General features: G+C 41.4%; 1 protein-coding gene across 2 annotated transcripts in view; it reads right to left on the bottom strand.

Annotated features, from left to right (window-relative positions):
* FAT3 (FAT atypical cadherin 3) overlaps positions 1-17,994 on the bottom strand; it is a 436,391-nt gene that overhangs the window by 112,433 nt on the left and 305,964 nt on the right. For both annotated transcript variants that reach the window (XM_077805390.1, XM_077805398.1), the window contains exons 7-8: positions 7,574-7,849; positions 5,621-5,831 (exon numbers count right to left, since the gene is read on the bottom strand). In XM_077805390.1, coding sequence (XP_077661516.1) covers positions 5,621-5,831; positions 7,574-7,849 — 487 coding nt within the window. The remainder of the gene's footprint in view (positions 1-5,620; positions 5,832-7,573; positions 7,850-17,994) is intronic.

The following is a 17,994-nucleotide window of genomic DNA, read 5'->3' as shown; positions in this document are numbered from 1 at the left end:
TTATCAAGCCTTCCCCAGGAAAGGGAGTGTAGGGCTTGGGGGGATTTTGAGGGGAAAGACATTTCCAAGTGGGCTCTTTCCCTGTTATATTTGTTGGTCGCTTGGTGGTGGCAGCAATAAAGTCCAGGGACAAAAAGTAAAATAGTTTGTACCTTGGGGAAGTTTTAACCTAAGCTGGTAAAAATAAGCTTAGGGGGTTTTTCAAGCAGGTCCCCACATCTGTACCCTAGAGTTCAGAGTGGGGAAGGAACCTTGACAGGGAGACTAAGGGGGAACATGATAGTGGTCTTCAAATATGTGAAAAGCTGTGTGACGGGGTGTACTTGCCCCACACTAGAGAAGGAGGAGTTAACCCCACATGGTGGGTGGAGGAAGCCACATCCCCTTGCCACTGCTGGGCATGCTCCCACTGGAGCCTCAGTATAAAAGGCCAGTTCAGTCGGGGGTGAGGAGAAAGTACGCTCATTGCAGGCTCCCTCCTCGGAGCTGCTGAAGCCCCCGATCGTGGAGGCCAAGCGCGCCGAAACCCAGGCCAAAACCTGGCTGCCCGCGGAAGCCCAAGTCATTGGGAGCTCTGCAAACTGATGACCCCCAGGAGACTTGTGCATAGCAACACTAGAAAACAGGGTAGGAAATAACCCAGGGGAACTAGATTGGTCTGGTTGTGGAACCGGGACAAAGGCAGCGTGTTTCAGACGGATCCTCACTAATGTAGTGGTGAATCCACTCGCTGCTATCAGGGCCGTGGGCTGGGAATTGGTGGAGCAAGGATGGCCTGGATCCCTCTTCCCTGGCTGCCAGCAACCCCTGGGTGGCAGCCCACTTCCGCACTGTCAGCGCGGTCACACAGCCTTGACTAAGAGGGCAGCCATACTGACTCTGGCCACTAGGCCACATGGCCCTGCAAGGGAGGGCAGCCACATTGAGTCTGGCCACTAGGCCCTGAGGCTCAGGGTGGTCATTGGGACTCAGTTGTGGGGCTTTAATGCCCTTCCCCACGCCCCAAAGGGTGACGGGGTGTACTGGCTCCACAAGAAGTTGCCACAAAAAAGATAAAGAAGAACTGTTCTTTCTTGCCACAGAGGGCAGACCAAGAGGCAAAGGGTTCAAACTACAGCATAGCATATTTAGATTAAATCTCAGGAAAAACTTCCTAACTGTAAGAACAGCAGGACAATGGAACAGATGGCCTAGGGAAGTCATGGAATCTCCTTCACTGGAGGTTTTCAAAAGGAAGCTGGATAGCCATCTGTTTTGGGTGGTTTAGACCCAACAAATCCTGCATCTTGACAGGGGCATAGACTAGATGACTCTTGCAGTCCCCCATAACCCCAAGGCTCTATGATTCTGTGATGTGATATATGTAGAAAGGAGGAAACCATATAGCCTAAAAATGGCCATCTAATAACCTAAACATCATTTTATCATCATCTTATTTTCTGTCTCCATTATGTACTATATTACAATGCATTGTAGCCATATACTTACAGCACTACATTATTTATGATGTGTAGTGTGGTGGCGCCTAGAGGCCAACGAGGTTGGGGTCCCCTTGTGCTAGGTGCTGTACAAAGATATAGTAAATAACAGTATCTTCTCCAAAGAGCTTACAGTCTCACAGGCAAGACATAAAAGGTGGACAAGACAAACCAGGGGGCTGTGGGACAGACGGACTAATAAAAATAGTAGGACGTGTGCAATTCTTCACTGGTTTGCTGTCTACCTCTTTAAAAAAAGCAATAAACCAATCCCATGCCCTCACCCACACACACATTATAATAGGGAATATAAAACTATATCCCAATGAGGGAATCATGTAGGAGGAGCATGGAAGGAAGTAGATGGCTCAGGTTATGGAACAAGGAGTCTTTTATCACTAGGTTGCCGGTTGGAATCTGCTTCAGGTAGATACTCAGGTCTGGTGACCTTGAACAAAGTGATCTGCTGGCCCCTGCCCCAGTGCGAGTGGAACAGAGGCTTTCTTTTGCTACCCCCGCTACTTACACTGGGAAAGTCTCTTCTCCTCCATTTCCTCACCCATCCTTAGTCCATTTTGACTATTTAGACTGTTCTAAAACACCATTTCTTTGGCTCCCATGTTGGAAGCCACAGCAGACTGGCCAAGGATGGAACAGGCACAGAGATAGAGAGCTGGGTGCCCTCTCTCCCTGGGCTGATCCCTTAGGAAAGGGTGGAGGCATATTGGTGTGTCAGCGTGGGTAACCTGAAATGCAGCTGCCCATGCTGTGCTCATTCTGTGATGACCAGGACTTAATTCTTCTAGGGTTATTAATCTATTCCCTTTCCCAAGGGCCACAATAAATAAAACGTATGGCATCTATTTCTTTCAAAGAAAAGGCCACCCGTAGAACGGTGATACACAGTGCAGAACTGTATTTCACCAACATACTCCATCTGAACATAATGCCGTGCCGCATTTATTTGTATGGCTGATGGGAGCCCTCCTAATTAATTGTGCATAGAGTCACTTGTTGTGGCAGGGAAGAAGACATCAAATCTGGCAAAAACAGCCACAGCTGTCTGTCCATAGAGCTTGAGACCAGCTCCTCCCCTAGATAGTAAATTGTCTGATACTCTGCTGGAGCTGCTCACACTCTTGGCACTGGCTGACCATACTGGAACATGTTCACAGGAAGGACAGTGGGAGACAGAACCAGTAGTATGTGTAGAGAGGCATCATGAACCAATGGATAGAATACTGGATTGGGACTCAGGAAACTGGCTTCTGTTCCCAGCTTACAACTTATCTTGGGCTAGTGACTTCACCTCTGAGTGCTTCTGCTTCCACCCTTTATCTGTCTTGTCTATTTAGATTGTTAGCTCCTAGAGTTGAAGGCCAGAAGGGACCATCCTGTCTGACTTTCTGTATATGATCATCCTGTCTGACTTTCTGTATATGACAGGAATATCAACACCACCCAGCACCTGCACACTAAACCCAACAACCAAAATTAAACCAAAGTCCATGGGAGACCAGTCTATTATGTGCCTCAAACAGAGAATGGGAAGGAATGAGATGCCCAAGACCCCTGGAATGGCAGGGAAATGATTAAGTGAGATACCCAGATAATTGAGATACCCAGATAATCCTGGCAAGTGGCTTGTACCTACATGCTGCAGAGGAAGGCAAAAAATCCCCCAAGGTCACTGCCCATCTGACCGGAAAGAAAATTCCTTCCCAACCCCACAGATGGTGATCACGGAACATGTGAGCAAGAACCAGCCAGCCAAGCATCTGAGAGAGAGAGAGAGTGCTCAGTGCCACCTCAGAGCCATGGCCTTCCCTGCCCAATGTCCCATCTCCAGCTTTGGCTGTCCTTGATGAGCCAGAGGAAAGAGATTAAAAAAACCAGCCCAGAATACGCAGGAATCCCTTTCTGACTCCCTGCAGGTGGCTGGCTGGAACCCTGAAGCATGAGTTTTTAGGAACGTAAGACAAACAGGAAGTGAGACCCAGGGCTGCTGAGCCCTGCCCCCCGCCATCACATGCAACCCCATCACACAGGGCAGGGACTGTTTCTGTGCACCTGAACCCTTCCTAGTTCAACGTTCCTGATCTAAATTGGGGCCTCTAGAGGATACCATGATACAAATAATAAACCTGCATTCTGACCCCATGCATAAATAATATATATGATTACTTAGACTGTCCAGCTTGGCTGCTTTTCAGGTCTGTATTTAACTGTTTTCTGTTTTGAACAACTTACAACATTATCTTCTTGTTTGCTTAAGGAAGTGAAATTCCAATTCGTGTCATTCTTACAAAGCCTCCAGAGTAGAGACGGGGGGAACAAGAAAGAGGGTTCCTTAGGGTTTGTCGCCATGGGAAAGTTGCATGGTTTAATTTAAGGTGTGCAGTGCATAAAGCTGTGCAGGCACTATTACTTTGGGCTGAGCGAGGCTTATTGCAGTTTAGTTAACCCTGTTCCTAATAGACTTTAAACAACACAAGACAGAGCCAAGAAAATATTTTTGCTCAGGGCTGGGTATGTAGCCTTAGTTTTTCTGGAAAAGCTAAGACTACATAAATAGCACAAACAATAAAGATTCTGTGGCCACTGGAAAACTCTTGATCTCTCACTGAAAAGTGAAGAGGATTATTTAGATGCTTTGGAAACTGGCTCAGATGTTGAACTTTCTGAACTGCGTTTTCATAGGTATGCTTAGGGTTTGTCTATTACTATGTTTATGATACTAAGAATAATGGGCAAGATCCTCAGCTGGTGTAAATTTGCATGGCTCCACTGAAGGGAATGGGTCTCTAGGAGAGCATACGTGCCACCTGCATAGATCAGTCTGCAAGATCAAGGTCTAATAAGTGAAGTCTGTGTCTTGATTAATCATTGGGACCACCATGGAGTATGGGATTCCTCTTCTTTGCGATCTACAGTTGAGAAGTGTGATATAGGTGCCAAGCATTATTATTATTAAAATGGAAAATTCACATTATTTCAAAGTACAGAGTGCAGCAGCAACACAAAAGCAATCTAAGAGATAGGATTTTCCATTTTCTCACTTTTCCCAAGTATCTCTACTGAATGCATACTAATTTCCGGCTTTGGAAATGGTTTCTAAATTCAAATCTATAAAAGCAATAAAATGTTCACCTCTTACATATATATGCATACACCCAGAAATGCATTAGGGAAATTAAACCATGAAAAATACAGATTGACAGCCTTGGAGATTCACATCCACTAATTTTTCACAGCAGCAGCACAGCATGGACAAAGGCAATGCAAGTTTCCAGAAAGTCTTGCTATTAGCTCTACTCTGGAGTAACCAACTCTAGGGCCAGAAAGGAAACTCAGGCCTAAGCTATACTTCACATTTTTGTCAGTATAGCTATGCCGGCAAGCCTTCCCACTGTAGACACAACTTATACGAGCGATAAAATGCTACTGCCAGTGTAGCTTATAAAGGTTCAGTGAGAAAGATAAGCTGTACCAGCCAAAACACTTCTATACTCGTATAAGATGCCTCTATACTAGGGCCTTTGCATGCATACAAATCTTGGCTGGGGGGACGAGGGATATCATACTCTATGCCGGCAAAAGTGGCCTCAGTCTCCCTGCTCCTCTGATTAAAATGTCAGCAAAGATGCCAGTTAGCACCAGCTGTCATTGTGTTAGTTTATGATGAAGCCATCCTGTCCACTGCACTAGAATGCGGCTCCCACTGGCCACGGTTTGCCGCTCCCGGCCAATGGGAGCTGCGGGAAGCGGCACGGGCCAAGGGACGTGGGAGCCGCGATCGGCCGAACCTGCGGACGCGCCAGGTAAAAAAACCAGTCCAGCCCACCAGGGGCTTTCCCTGAACAAGCGGTGGACTGGCTTTGAGAACCACTGACCTAGAGGTAGAAGCCTCAGTAGCCATCTAATTAAAATGAAGTCAGCTCTCTCTGATCAGTAGCTTAAATGTGGAAAACAGCAGACAAGAATTTGTACTTTTTGTACACTTTCATCAGGGGATAGCTAGGATCAAGAATCCGTAAAGATTTCTTAGCGTTACCCTATCTCTAAATTAAAGCCAATATAATCACTCTTTTCAGTTTATAGAATGCATCATATTGCAGCCTTTTCTGTTCCTGTCCTCTAACCTGCTTCCATAGTGTAGATAAGCTCTGCGTTTTCTCCTTTGTCTTTATCCAAAGCAGTGACCTGCAAAACAGCAGATCCAATAGCTGCTGACTCATACACCGAAGCTTCATACAAAGGACTGGTGAAGTAGGGACTGTGATCATTGGAATCTTCCACATTTATGATGACTCTGGCCAGGTTTCTTCTATAAGGAAACTCCTGATCTCGAACCTATAGAAAAATGCAGGAGAAACATCTTGAAATACCTTTATTAGCAGTAATAATAACTATCTGAGCCCTGGCAATGTGCTCCTTGCTGTACATTACACTAAGTACAGACTTTTTCCATCCTGAAGGCCTTAAAATCTAAAGACAGACAAACAGAAGAGATGGCACAAAGCGAGAAATCAAGAGGAGAAAAAGGACTGGAGGGTATTTTTAAATTTAATTTGTTATAAATTTATTCCTGGTGCCCCCACACTGAAGATGTAGATTTTTAAACTGATACAAAATAATGCCGTAAAGTCTCATTTGATGTTCAGTTTTGAGTTTGTGCCAAAGGTTCTCTGATGCTGACAAATACAATATAAACTGCGATGTGCCACGCCCCTCATTGCCACCATAGCAGGGGAACAAAGCAGCAGTATGTACAGTGCACATCTACGTAGCTTTGTACCTTCTTTCCAAAAAAATGTATGGGATTGCACACACAATGACCAATGATATAGTTATCTAATCGTTTGCATGTAAAAATCCAATTTGCGCATACAGGTACGTGTGGATTTTTGTATCAGCAAATATGTGCATACATTTTTGAAGATCATGGTACCCAGGGTAAAAAGGACAGTATTGATCCTACGGGGTGCTGAGCACTCTTCACTTAGACTGCAGTCAGTAGGGACTGACCAAACCTCGCAAGAGGGACTCAATACCTTGCAGACCTGGAGCTATTATTTACACCTTTACTTTCTTTCACTCCCATATCCAAAATCTCGGCACTGGCTACAGTGAAGATCCTACCAGCAGATGTAAGACAACCTTGAATATTTTGGTTCTTCTTAAATAAAGCAAGCAAACTTTGCATCACATGGAGGCTAAGCACACAATCCTAGCAATGATCTCCATGCCCCGGTTTCTCTATAGTCATGTCTGCACCACTTCTTAGCTCCTGTCACTTCTCACTCACCACAAGCCTGCCTTCTCCTTGGGCTCTGCTTGCCTGAAGATGAGTCGCAGTATGCAGGATGGTGCCTAAGTTGTTTCTTCCTAAAGCTAGCCTTGCATCTAACAGGCCACACGGTGGTGCTTCAAAGGGCTTATTCTACAGGGCTCTGAGATAGCTAAAGAAAATTAGTAGGTTACAGTGTTTAAACTAACTGAGTTTAAACTAATTTGTTTTGAAATTAACCTCCACTTCATAATATGCAACTTCCACATCAAAGCAGAGCACATTCACCTCTATAATTTAGGCACATTGAGCACACAAACTGATAATTAATTTTTTCTCTGCCTACTCCCATGTTCGGAAAAGTAGCGGCATATGAATATCTACCACCTTAAAATAAACCTATATAAGTAAACTATCTATCAGGCTGCCATGCTTCCCAAGGCTACAGCTTTGTGAACTGCAAGAAGCGATTCTTCTGTGAGCGACTTCTCAAAGAACTTTTTAGCTTCTCTTCAGAAACTTTGAAAATGATCTCAGATGAAAGGGCCAAATGTCAAGAGATTATAACGTTTCTTGCTTGTTGTCCCTCAAGATGGCAAATCATTTCATATTAGATAAAATGTACTGCTAATAAGTCTTGCAGAGCTTAAATAAAAAAATGTAAAATCAATGCATAGTGTAGGAAAAGATTAAATTAATTATCATTTACTATACTGAAACCTCTTTGCTTATCCAAAGACTAAAGCAAATATACATCTTAAACAACGATACTGTTCTAGGTACCAAGCTTATATTCCATTCTTACCATTACATTAAGGGTGTGCTTATCTTGAGCTTCATGGTCTAATCTCTCGGCAGTGTATAGTACCCCTGTGCTGGGGTCAATTCTGAATTTTCTCATGCTGACTGAGTCAATGCTGCTGTGAACAGTGTAGCTCAACTTGTGTTTCTCATCTCTGTCTATAGCTTCGACCTGCAGTATCTCAGTATCAGGGAGAATGTCCTCTGAAATCGTGACATCGTAACTTGGGTGAGAGAATTCCGGGCCATTATCATTGTTATCCAATACTTTGATAAGAACCTACAGACAACATGAAATAAATAAATCAATAAAGCAACTATGACTAAGAGTTATTGGAGTCAAGTCAGTTCACTCAACATGCACGCAAAGAAATACGATTTGCTTTACAGAACTGTCCATTATGTTATTCATATATGTGCTGGGGCAGAGGAGTTGAGAGACATCATTTAATGTTAAACAGTCACTTCCATAATCAAAATAAATTCAAGAATATTCAATGGGAAAGCAAATTTATCCTAATTAAAATGATCTACCTTAGAGAGGATTGTTAATGATCTAAACAAGAGATTCACAACACCAAGGTTTCCAGCAATAATTGGAATGACTTAGTATTTTGGAACTTTGAATTGCTATAGAAACATTAGTTTTGTGGGTGTTACCAGAGAGCTGTATGCATATTCTGGGCATTTTTTCCTCATCATCATCAAGGCCACAAAACTGATAATTTCCCTGATTTTTAAACCTGTTCTCTTACCGGACGAAGCATTCATTAAATCCTGTACCTTTCTCAGCCCCACATATTGCACTGTGATGTACTGTCAGTCAGTATGTTGGTATCCAGACACAACAGTGATGGGTACCGCAAGTGTTCATCACATTTTAAGCAACATTTTAAACTACTGTAGGGCTGGAAATTTGGGCTAAGAATCAATTCAAGGCCACACAGATCTAAAGCCAGCTAAATTGGAACATATTTTGGTGACTGGGCAACAAAATGGCAAATGAAATTTAATGTGGATAAATGTAAAGTAATGCATATTGGAAAAAATAACCCCAACTATACGTACAATATGATGGGGGCTAATTTAGCTACAACTAATCAGGAGAAAGACCTTGGCTTCATCGTGGATAGTTCTCTGAAGACGTCCATGCAGTGTGCAGTGGCAGTCAAAAAAGCAAACGGGATGTTAGGAATCATGAAAAAAGGGACAGAGAATAAGACGAAGAATATCTTATTGTCGTTATATAAATCCATGGTACGCCTACATCTTGAATACTGCATACAGATGTGGTCCCCTCATCTCAAAAAAGATATACTGGCATTAGAAAAGGTTCAGAAAAGGGCAACTAAAATGATTAGGGGTTTGGAATGGGTCCCATATGAGGAGAGATTAAAGAGGCTAGGACTTTTCAGCTTGGAAAAGAGGAGACTAAGGGGGGGATATGGTAGAGGTATACAAAATCATGAGTGGTGTGGAGAAAGTTAATAAGGAAAAGTTATTTACTTGTTCCCATAATATAAGAACTAGGAGCCACCAAATGAAATTAATGGGCAGCAGGTTTAAAACAAATAAAAGGAAGTTCTTCTTCACTCAGCTCACAGTCAACCTGTGGAACTCCTTGCCTGAGGAGTTGTGAAGGCTAGGACTATAACAGGGTTTAAAAGAGAACTGGATATATTCATGGCGGTTAAGTCCATTAATGGCTATTAGCCAGGATGGGTAAGGAATGGTGTCCCTAGCCTCTGTGTGTCAGAAGGTGGAGATGGATGGCAGGAGAGAGATCACTTGATCATTACCTGTTAGGTTCACTCCCTCTGGGGCACCTGGCATTGGCTCCTGTCGGTAGACAGGATACTGGGATGGATGGACCTTTGGTCTGACCCAGTATGGCCGTTCTTATTTTCAAGGATAGGCGATCTAAAGGCACTGGCTACATGGCAGATTTATTTTAAAATAATTTACAATTCCATATAATCCCCTCCTGCCTATGCTCTGCGCAGGACTCCAACCTTTATCGCCCCCTTGTTCAATTTACCCTCAAACACTTTTGTGCTTCCTCCAATCTTTGCCTTAAGCCTGCAAGCAGCTCTCCATAACAATCTGAAAAGCCACTACATTATCCTCTTTCAAATTCCACCTTAAAACTCAATGCCAAAGTGATGCCCACAAAACAATGATCAGTGGTACACTGCAACTGCAGGGTATTATACGGATTGCAACAGCTCACTGTTACCCTGGTCTATCCCCATCCGATTGTTGTATCCACCTGCTCTCTCTCCTCATAGGCTGTAGACATGGCCCTCTTTTCAAGTGTACTGCCAAGAACAACAGGGCCCCAAATCCTGATTGGGGGGCTCTAGATGCTACCCCAATTCAAATGGTTAATAATCATCATCCCCACCTTCAAGTTTTTGCTTATTCACAATTTTGGCAATATGTAACCATAAATATACCACAAAATGTATTTATCACCAGCTGAGGAATCAGATCCCTGCTGTGGGCTTGGTTTCAAGCCTGTATATGCTACTGATTACTTCTGGGACCCTGGCAGCAGAATCATAGAAGGAGGCAAGGAAAAGTGTTTGTAACACTGAAACAGACAACAACAAATACAGCTGTATCTCTCATTGCATTGAGGAAAAGCAGTATCTCCTGCAGAGGATGTCTGGGAAACTCGATACACTTTTTACAAAGAGAGAATGTAATACTAGAGATGAAGAATAAATGTACCACAGGAGGGAATCCATCATTTAAAAAAAATAGTCCTCACAGATTGCCAGCTATAAATAGTCTGATCCTATTATTCAAAAGTTTTAGAAAGAGATAGGAAATGAACTGAGACCCTGCCTAGGCGATGTAGTTATAAACCAAGCACACGTCTGCTGGGTGATCTGACTATCCTCCAGGATACTACTTCTCATATAAAGAAGTGCCTCAACCTGGCTCTTTTGTAGCAGAAAGAGTTCATTACAGTGCTGGATCAAACCCAGCTCACCCACACTTTTTGTTTTAGTAGAGGAAACATTCATTTAATCTGTTACTACAGTATCACATGAAAAGACATGGCCTCAGAGGGAAATGAAACTTTAGATTTCCATGTTTGGAAGCCTTTCTTGAATACTTTACCAGACAGAGCACAAGCAGTTGCAAACTCCAGTCACAATGACCTAGCCCGGGAACTGACTAAAAAGCAGTTGCAATGAAATGGTCTATATCTTAAAGCTATTATAAAGGACTTAGCATGTGACTGTGCGTTTGGGAAAGTTTAATCTTTGATAGCTTATGGGGATATGAAGACAAGAGGAAGCTATATTAGGTTATTTTTTGGTGGGAGAAAGAGAGAAGTATAATAGAGGGGTAAACATATGTCATTAGAGCTATAATGATGACAAATCTCCCTTACTCATTGCAGTTTTATTTTTCTAAACATACAGAATACATCAGGATATGTTCCTAACCTTAACGAGATAAATGAATCCTTAAAAAAAAAACGATGTAGCACTTAGGGATTTTAGATGCCTTAAAACATGGGAAAAAGTTTGGAATAAAAATAAAGAACCTAATTCTGCTCTAAAAGCACACAGAGTAAGGTTACCTGACCAACAACTTGCTCTTTTGTGAGCATAGAAAAGAGACACTGAAGCAATTTGAATGTGGGGGAATATGATGGGAACATGATCTCTAGCATCTAACACTTAATACGAAAACTATTCAAATAGAACATTCCCTAAAAGCAGTGACACTTTCAATCCTTGACACATATCCTACTGTAAAGCAGCGTGATGATTATTTGCTGCATTGTTAACACAGACTATAAGGAAGAGAGATTTATTTTGATCTTGATTTAATTAGTGGCCAGGAGCTTTGTTATATGTCATTAATTTAGACATTCTAATTGAGAAGTGAACACTTTTCAAACCTTAAATAGCATTTCACTGAAATGCACAGTGTGTTCGATTGCACAGCTATTATTACAGCACAGATTACATTCATTTTGGGATCATTAAAGTTGCCATGTGAGTTTGTTTTTTTTACTAATGCTAAAGTGTGTTAGTTCAATCCACTCTCTCTCTAGGAAACAATGGTTATGCCAACGTGGGAGCTCACAGTGACAAGCCTTAACAGCACTGAATTATGTGCTACAATCGGGACCTTAACCACCAACACCATTGTTGCCGTGTTGTATACAATTATACAAATAGCATGGTCGCTTCCCACTAGGTGTTTATGTGCAATATTTCTGATTCCATTATGGCAACCACAAGAGGTAAGCTCATGTGGTTGTGATATTGCAACCCAGAGATGTGTACATGCCTTTGTTCACCACCTTGATTGTGCAATCACAGCTCCTTGATCTATGATCTCATTCAATCTCATAAATTAAGCAGGGCTGAGCTGGGTCAACATCAAGAGACCAAAATGGAAACCAAGATGCTACAGGAAATCATAGCAGTGATTCATTAGGTGGCATTCTCTCTGATACACCAATGAACCAGCACATTATTAGGGAGCACTGAGGTGGCTGAGGTGCTCCTTGGATAAGACTGAGGTCCTAATTAGTTGTGGTCATTAAAAATCCCATGGAACTTTTCACTTTAAATTTTCTTGGTAGTTTCACGGATAAGGTGGTTTTCTTTTCACTTTCTGTCCTGAACTGTTATGAAATCTTGATAGCTGCTGTTTAATGGTTGCCAACTTCCTCCCTAGAGATGACTGCATTTTAGTGGTGTGTGAAGTGATCCATAGTGCAATACATATTATTTATTACATACTTTGCATTTCTATAGTACCTTCCCATCTGGAGATCTTAAAGTGCATTACGAACATTAATGACTGAAAATGACACTATCAACTTGAAATTTAGTCTATTAAAAAGGAATTAAAAGTAATTTCAGGTACTGTCACCTGCACCTCTGTATCCCTGCCAATTTGTTATGGGTTTAAGATCAGATTTTCCTGTGTTATTTAAAATCATGTTCTCTCCCCTATTGCTGTGTCAAAGTCCTCTCCCCACCCAAATAAAAACAGTGGAAACTGACTGTACAGGGGAAAAATGATTATATACAAAGTGTTTCAACTCCACAAACTGGACAAAATATAGAATTTTGTTTTCTCAGAGTTCTTTAAATTCTAGTATTCTTAGGAGTTACTTGTAAAAACCGTAGGTAAAAAATGTGCAGACACAAATATAATTTTTAAGCTGATGGTATCCTATTAAGCCTCACAGCACTTCTATAGGGTAGATAAGTATTATCATCCTCATTCTACAGAAGGGAAAAAACAGAAGGGAGGGGTGGGCGGGGTTGTGATGCTGTATGATCAAAATATAACCATTTATATCATTAATAGTACCACTGTTAAACAAATGCAACAAATCTTGCTCAAAGTATGTCATGTAAGGTATCAATGGAAAAGTTATAATCTATCAAATATGATTATCCTTTTGGATGCATGTATCATCTTTGTATCTAAAGTTATGCATATTGACTATGTACCAGTATTTCAAATGTGTTTGCTCCTGGGGTAACACCCAAAAGGTAGTTTAAATACAGTATAACCAGCACATTGTGAATGGATCATTCAAGTTGATGGCCCATTATGGAAAATCAGGGCCATAGAAGAAGCCTGTTCCAGGCTCAGTGAGCTTTCCTTTGGACGCTTTAGCCAAAATATGAGTAATGGCTGCTCCTATGAGTCATCAAAGCACGCAAGGGCATGTCACTTGCTCATGTGACCCCAGACTCCATCTTGTGCCTGTAATTTTCCACAAACTAAGACTGAGAGCATTCCGTCCATATGGGAAAAGTTACAAAGGACCCTGGATGCATCTCCATTTTGGCCTGTTTCCTGCTCTGTTTTCTGGACTATGGACATACACTAAAAGGCGCATTCCAACCAATGGACTGAGAACCTTCCAATCTTTTGGAAGTTATCAAAGGCCTTACAAGCCAGCAGTCTGTAACATCACTGCTACAAACCTGATCCAAGAACTTTGCAATGACTGTATGTATTTGCTTTCCTTAACCATTTTAACTCTCTCCTGTTTCTTTTCATCTTATAAATAAACCTTTAAATATTAGATACTAAAGAATTAGCAACAGCATGATTATTGGGTAAGATTTCAGTTATATCTTGATCTGGCTATGTGGCTGATTTTGGGATTAGAAGGAACCTTTTGTTTGATTAAATTGGTTTTAAATAACTACTCATCAAAGGCTAGTGTCTGCATGGTGAAATGAGTGCTGGAATGCTTGGGGAGACTGCAGTTTGGACTTCTTGTTAATCAGTGTGATGAAACAGAAGTTTAGTTTTGTTACTGGCTTGGTATATCTTATGGAAGAATAACCACCAGTCTGGGCTGCGTCTGCCCTATTTCTCAGCTGTTCATCCTGAATTTGGCATCCTCAGCTGTGACCCACTGAGACATGGCAACAGGCTGTTAAATGACTTATCCATTATTGCACAAGGGGTTTGGGGCAGGGCTGGGAATAGAATCCAGATCACTTGACTGTTAGAGGTATATTTTTGATCTATTTCCTCATTAGTCATGTCACCTTAAAATATTTTTTTATCTTGTAAAAGATTTCCTGCTATGCTGGATGAATTTTATAGACTAAAAATGGGTTCCAGAGAGGAAAAAAAATCCTTCTCTTCAAAAAAGGAGCAATGTTAAGGTGACATGAACACCGCACACATACAAATGGGTCTTGATTACACATATGTGGATAACATTAAATGAGCTGAACTGAATTCAGAGTACTCATGTGAGTAAAGTTATTCAAATACACAAGTATTTGCAGGATTGTGCCAAAGTCCAGGGGTGAAATCCTGGCCCCATTGACAAACGTCCCATTGACTTAAATGTAGCCATGATTTCACTCCTGAAGCCTTAAATCCTAACCATCCTGCAGTAAGGGAAGTGTCTTGTATTTTTTACAAGAATTAAGTCTTATCAACAGAATTGGATCCAAGGCTAACAATGCATGTGTGTATGTTTCAAACCCTTTTCTTTTGTTCCAAATTGAAAATCTGACATGAATGAATCTGCCATTCATTACTGTTACTTCATGGGTCACGTAAGCTTTTAATCAGACAAAGATTCATTGGCACACATCAGGACTGGCTTTTAAAAATATTTATATACTAGTTGCAGTTGCCCAAAGTTGCAGTCAACTTGGAAGAAGGTAAATGTTAATATTGTAGGTGAGTGGAGCATTATGTTGTCACAATACCTATTATTTAAAATGAAAGGCTGATTTTAAAAGTTCTATGTTACATCTCCTCAATGAGATGCAATGAAAATATTTAATGCCTGCATTCTGTTAAGTAGCAATGGCCTCAGGAATTCCTCTTTACTGAGGTCGCTGATTAAAACACTTTTCATCTGCCAACGTTATCTGAAAGACTTTATCCACCCTCATAAAGCAATTTCCAGCACAGCAATCTTTGCCCAGATATCCTTGAAAGCTCATCTCTTTTCCAATATGTAGCAGGCTCTACAAAAGCTTGCCCATTTCTGGTCACATTGTGCACTGTCTAATTTACAGTCCGAACAAGTGTCTTGCTATAAAAGATCTCCTTCTCCCTACTCACTTCCTATTTCCCACAGTTAAAGCAAATTTCAAATAAAGGACCTTTTGGAGCTCCAAGCTTATAAATTAGGCAAAGTAACTCTCAGAGCATTACCAGAGACTTTGTATTCAAAATGGCAAGTGACAGGCCTAGAGAAATACAATCAAATCAAAGCAGAACAAAGCCTAATGCAGGAAGTCTCTCCAAAGCCGTTTTTAATGTTGCCCATCACAAATACTTCTGGTTGAGGCAAAACGTAGTTGAATAAAAACTGGACACTTGCCAGGAGCTGCTTTACAGATATATGAGGCTGGAAGAATCCTCTTGGGCTAATTGCTTGGTCAGGGAACTGTGTTGTAGTACAACCTATTAAGTGCCTGAATTGCTTCAACTCAGCTTATGCTTTTATATGGGTTTTGAAAACCTACTTTGATTTAATATTGCTTTCAGGAGTGTTACCACACAGGTTTATTTGTTACAACCTGAAAAGTTTTTTTTTCTATCCTTCTAAATTTTCCATACAAATGCAAACAATTTCTCCACCATCCTCAGTGGCCAGTCATTCATGCTTTAACATGTCTCTGAATTTATGCTGAAATGGAAATGAAACATCACACACAGCCTCCACTTCACACACTGGCATGTGGCAAGATAGTGCTGGGGTTGTGGCATGAGGAAAAAGCAAGGCTTCCGAGAGTGGAGGTTCTAGTTCTGGAGAACTGTCCTGCTCAGAAAAGTAAAGAATTGAATGAAAACAGAATGTAGCTTCATCTCAATTCTGTGCGCCATTCACAACTACTAACTTAACAGTTAAATCTTCTAGAACTGATTGATATGGGAACAGCTGTGGTAGTGGCTTAGACCATGTACCATCCATGCAACAGGAGAGGGCAGAAAAAGGACTTCAGGGAAGGATCCAGTTTGTTTAACAACTGGCCACCTGGTAGAAGGCTGAAAGACATTTTAAAAATGTCTCCAATTAAAGCGCACATGTGGAACTATAGAGGGCTATGATGCTTCACCTACATTTTGACTCATAGCCACTACTGGTTGAAGGTGAGCCTTTTTGGCATTCTGCAGAAACAACCTCCCTCTCGTGTAAAGATCACTATGATTTATTAGGTATTCACTTCAGCAAAACTATTTCCTGAAATAAACGTGTGCCCTGTACAAAGAGAACAAGTTCTACATCCTGAATGTGCCATCTAAAGGATTCCAATGAGCAGAAAAATTCCAAAGCTTTCTGCAGAGAGGAGGGAAAAGATCCATGAACAATAGCTCTGGCGGAGGCTCATTCAACCAGAAGACAATTTGGCTGGGCTGGGCAAAAGCATTTTAACAGCAACTACAAATATTGCTCACAGAAACGTGTGTAGGCGTAGAGACCTAAGCATTCACAAAGCATGAACCAAGTCACCCACATCATGAGACTGGTTTATAAATAATGAGATTTATTGTTTAAAAACCAATACATCTAAGCTTTTTATTCCTCTACTGTCTGGATTTTGAGCCTTCAGGGTTCACATTTGCTCTGAACCAGGAGGAATAAAACTTTCATTACAAAAACCAAAAGGAAGCTGAAATGCCTGCAAGCTGCATGGAAACTACTTAAAACCACCATAATAGAGGCTCAGACTAAATGTATTATCCCCTCAGCCCCTGCAAAAACAAAAAAACCCAAACAGTAAGAGGACCAAAAAACGCCACCATGGCTAAACAGCGGAGGTATAGTAAAAGAGGTGGTATAGTACAAAAAGGCAACCTTTAAAAACTGGAAGTCAAATCCTACTGAGGAAAACATAAAGGAGGATAAACTCTGGCAAGTCAAGTATAGAAGTATAGTTAGACAGGCCAAAAAATAATTTGAAGAGCAACTAGCAAAAGACACAAAAACTAACAACCATTTTTTTAAAGTACATCAGAGGCAGGAAGCCTGCCAAACAACCATGGGGCCACCGGATCATCAAGGCGCTAAAGAAGCCCTCAAAGAAGACAAGGCTGTTGTGGAGAAGCTAACTGAATTCTGTGCATGAGTCTTCACTGCAGAGGATGTGGGGGAGATTCCTACACTTGAGCCATTCTTTCAGGTGACAAATCTGAGGAACGGTACCAGATTGAGATGTCAATAAAAGAGATTTTGGAACAAATCAATACAGTAAACAGTAATAAGTCCCCAGGACCAGGTGTTCTGGTCACCCAAGAGTTCTGATGGAACTCAAATATGAAATTGCAGAACTGCTAACTGTGGTATATAACCTGTAACTTAAATCAGCCTCTGTACCAGATGTCTGGAGGATAGCTAATGAAACACCAATATTCAACAAAGGCTCAAGGGACGATCCTGGCAAGTACAGGCCAGTAAGCCTTACTTCAGTACCAGGCAAATTAGTTGAAACTATAGTAAAAAACTGAATTATCAGACACACTGGTGAATACAATTTGTTGGGGAACAGTCAACACATTTTTTGTGAAGGGAAATCATGCCTCACCAATCTCTCAGAATCCTTTGAGTGTGTTAACAAGCATGTGGACAAAGATGATGCCGCTGACATAGCATACCTGGACTTTCAGAACGCTTTTACAAGGACCCACAACAAAGGCTCTTAAGCAAAGTAAGCAGTCATGGAATAAGACAGAAGGTCCTCTCATGGATCAGTAACTGGTTAAAAGGGTAGGAATAAATGGACAGTTTTCAGACTAGAGAGAGGTAAAATAGTGGTGTCCACCAAGAATCTGTACTGGGACTTGTGCTGTGCAAAATATTCATAAATGATCTGGTAAGAAGGCAAACAGTGAGGTGACAAAGTCTGCAGATGATACTAAATTACTCAAGATTGTTAGCTCCAAATC

This window comes from Eretmochelys imbricata, chromosome 1 (assembly GCF_965152235.1).
Source record: "Eretmochelys imbricata isolate rEreImb1 chromosome 1, rEreImb1.hap1, whole genome shotgun sequence".
Classification (NCBI taxonomy): domain Eukaryota; kingdom Metazoa; phylum Chordata; order Testudines; family Cheloniidae; genus Eretmochelys; species Eretmochelys imbricata.
Note: the sequence above shows the minus strand (reverse complement) of the source record. Positions and strands in the feature narration are given on the sequence as shown.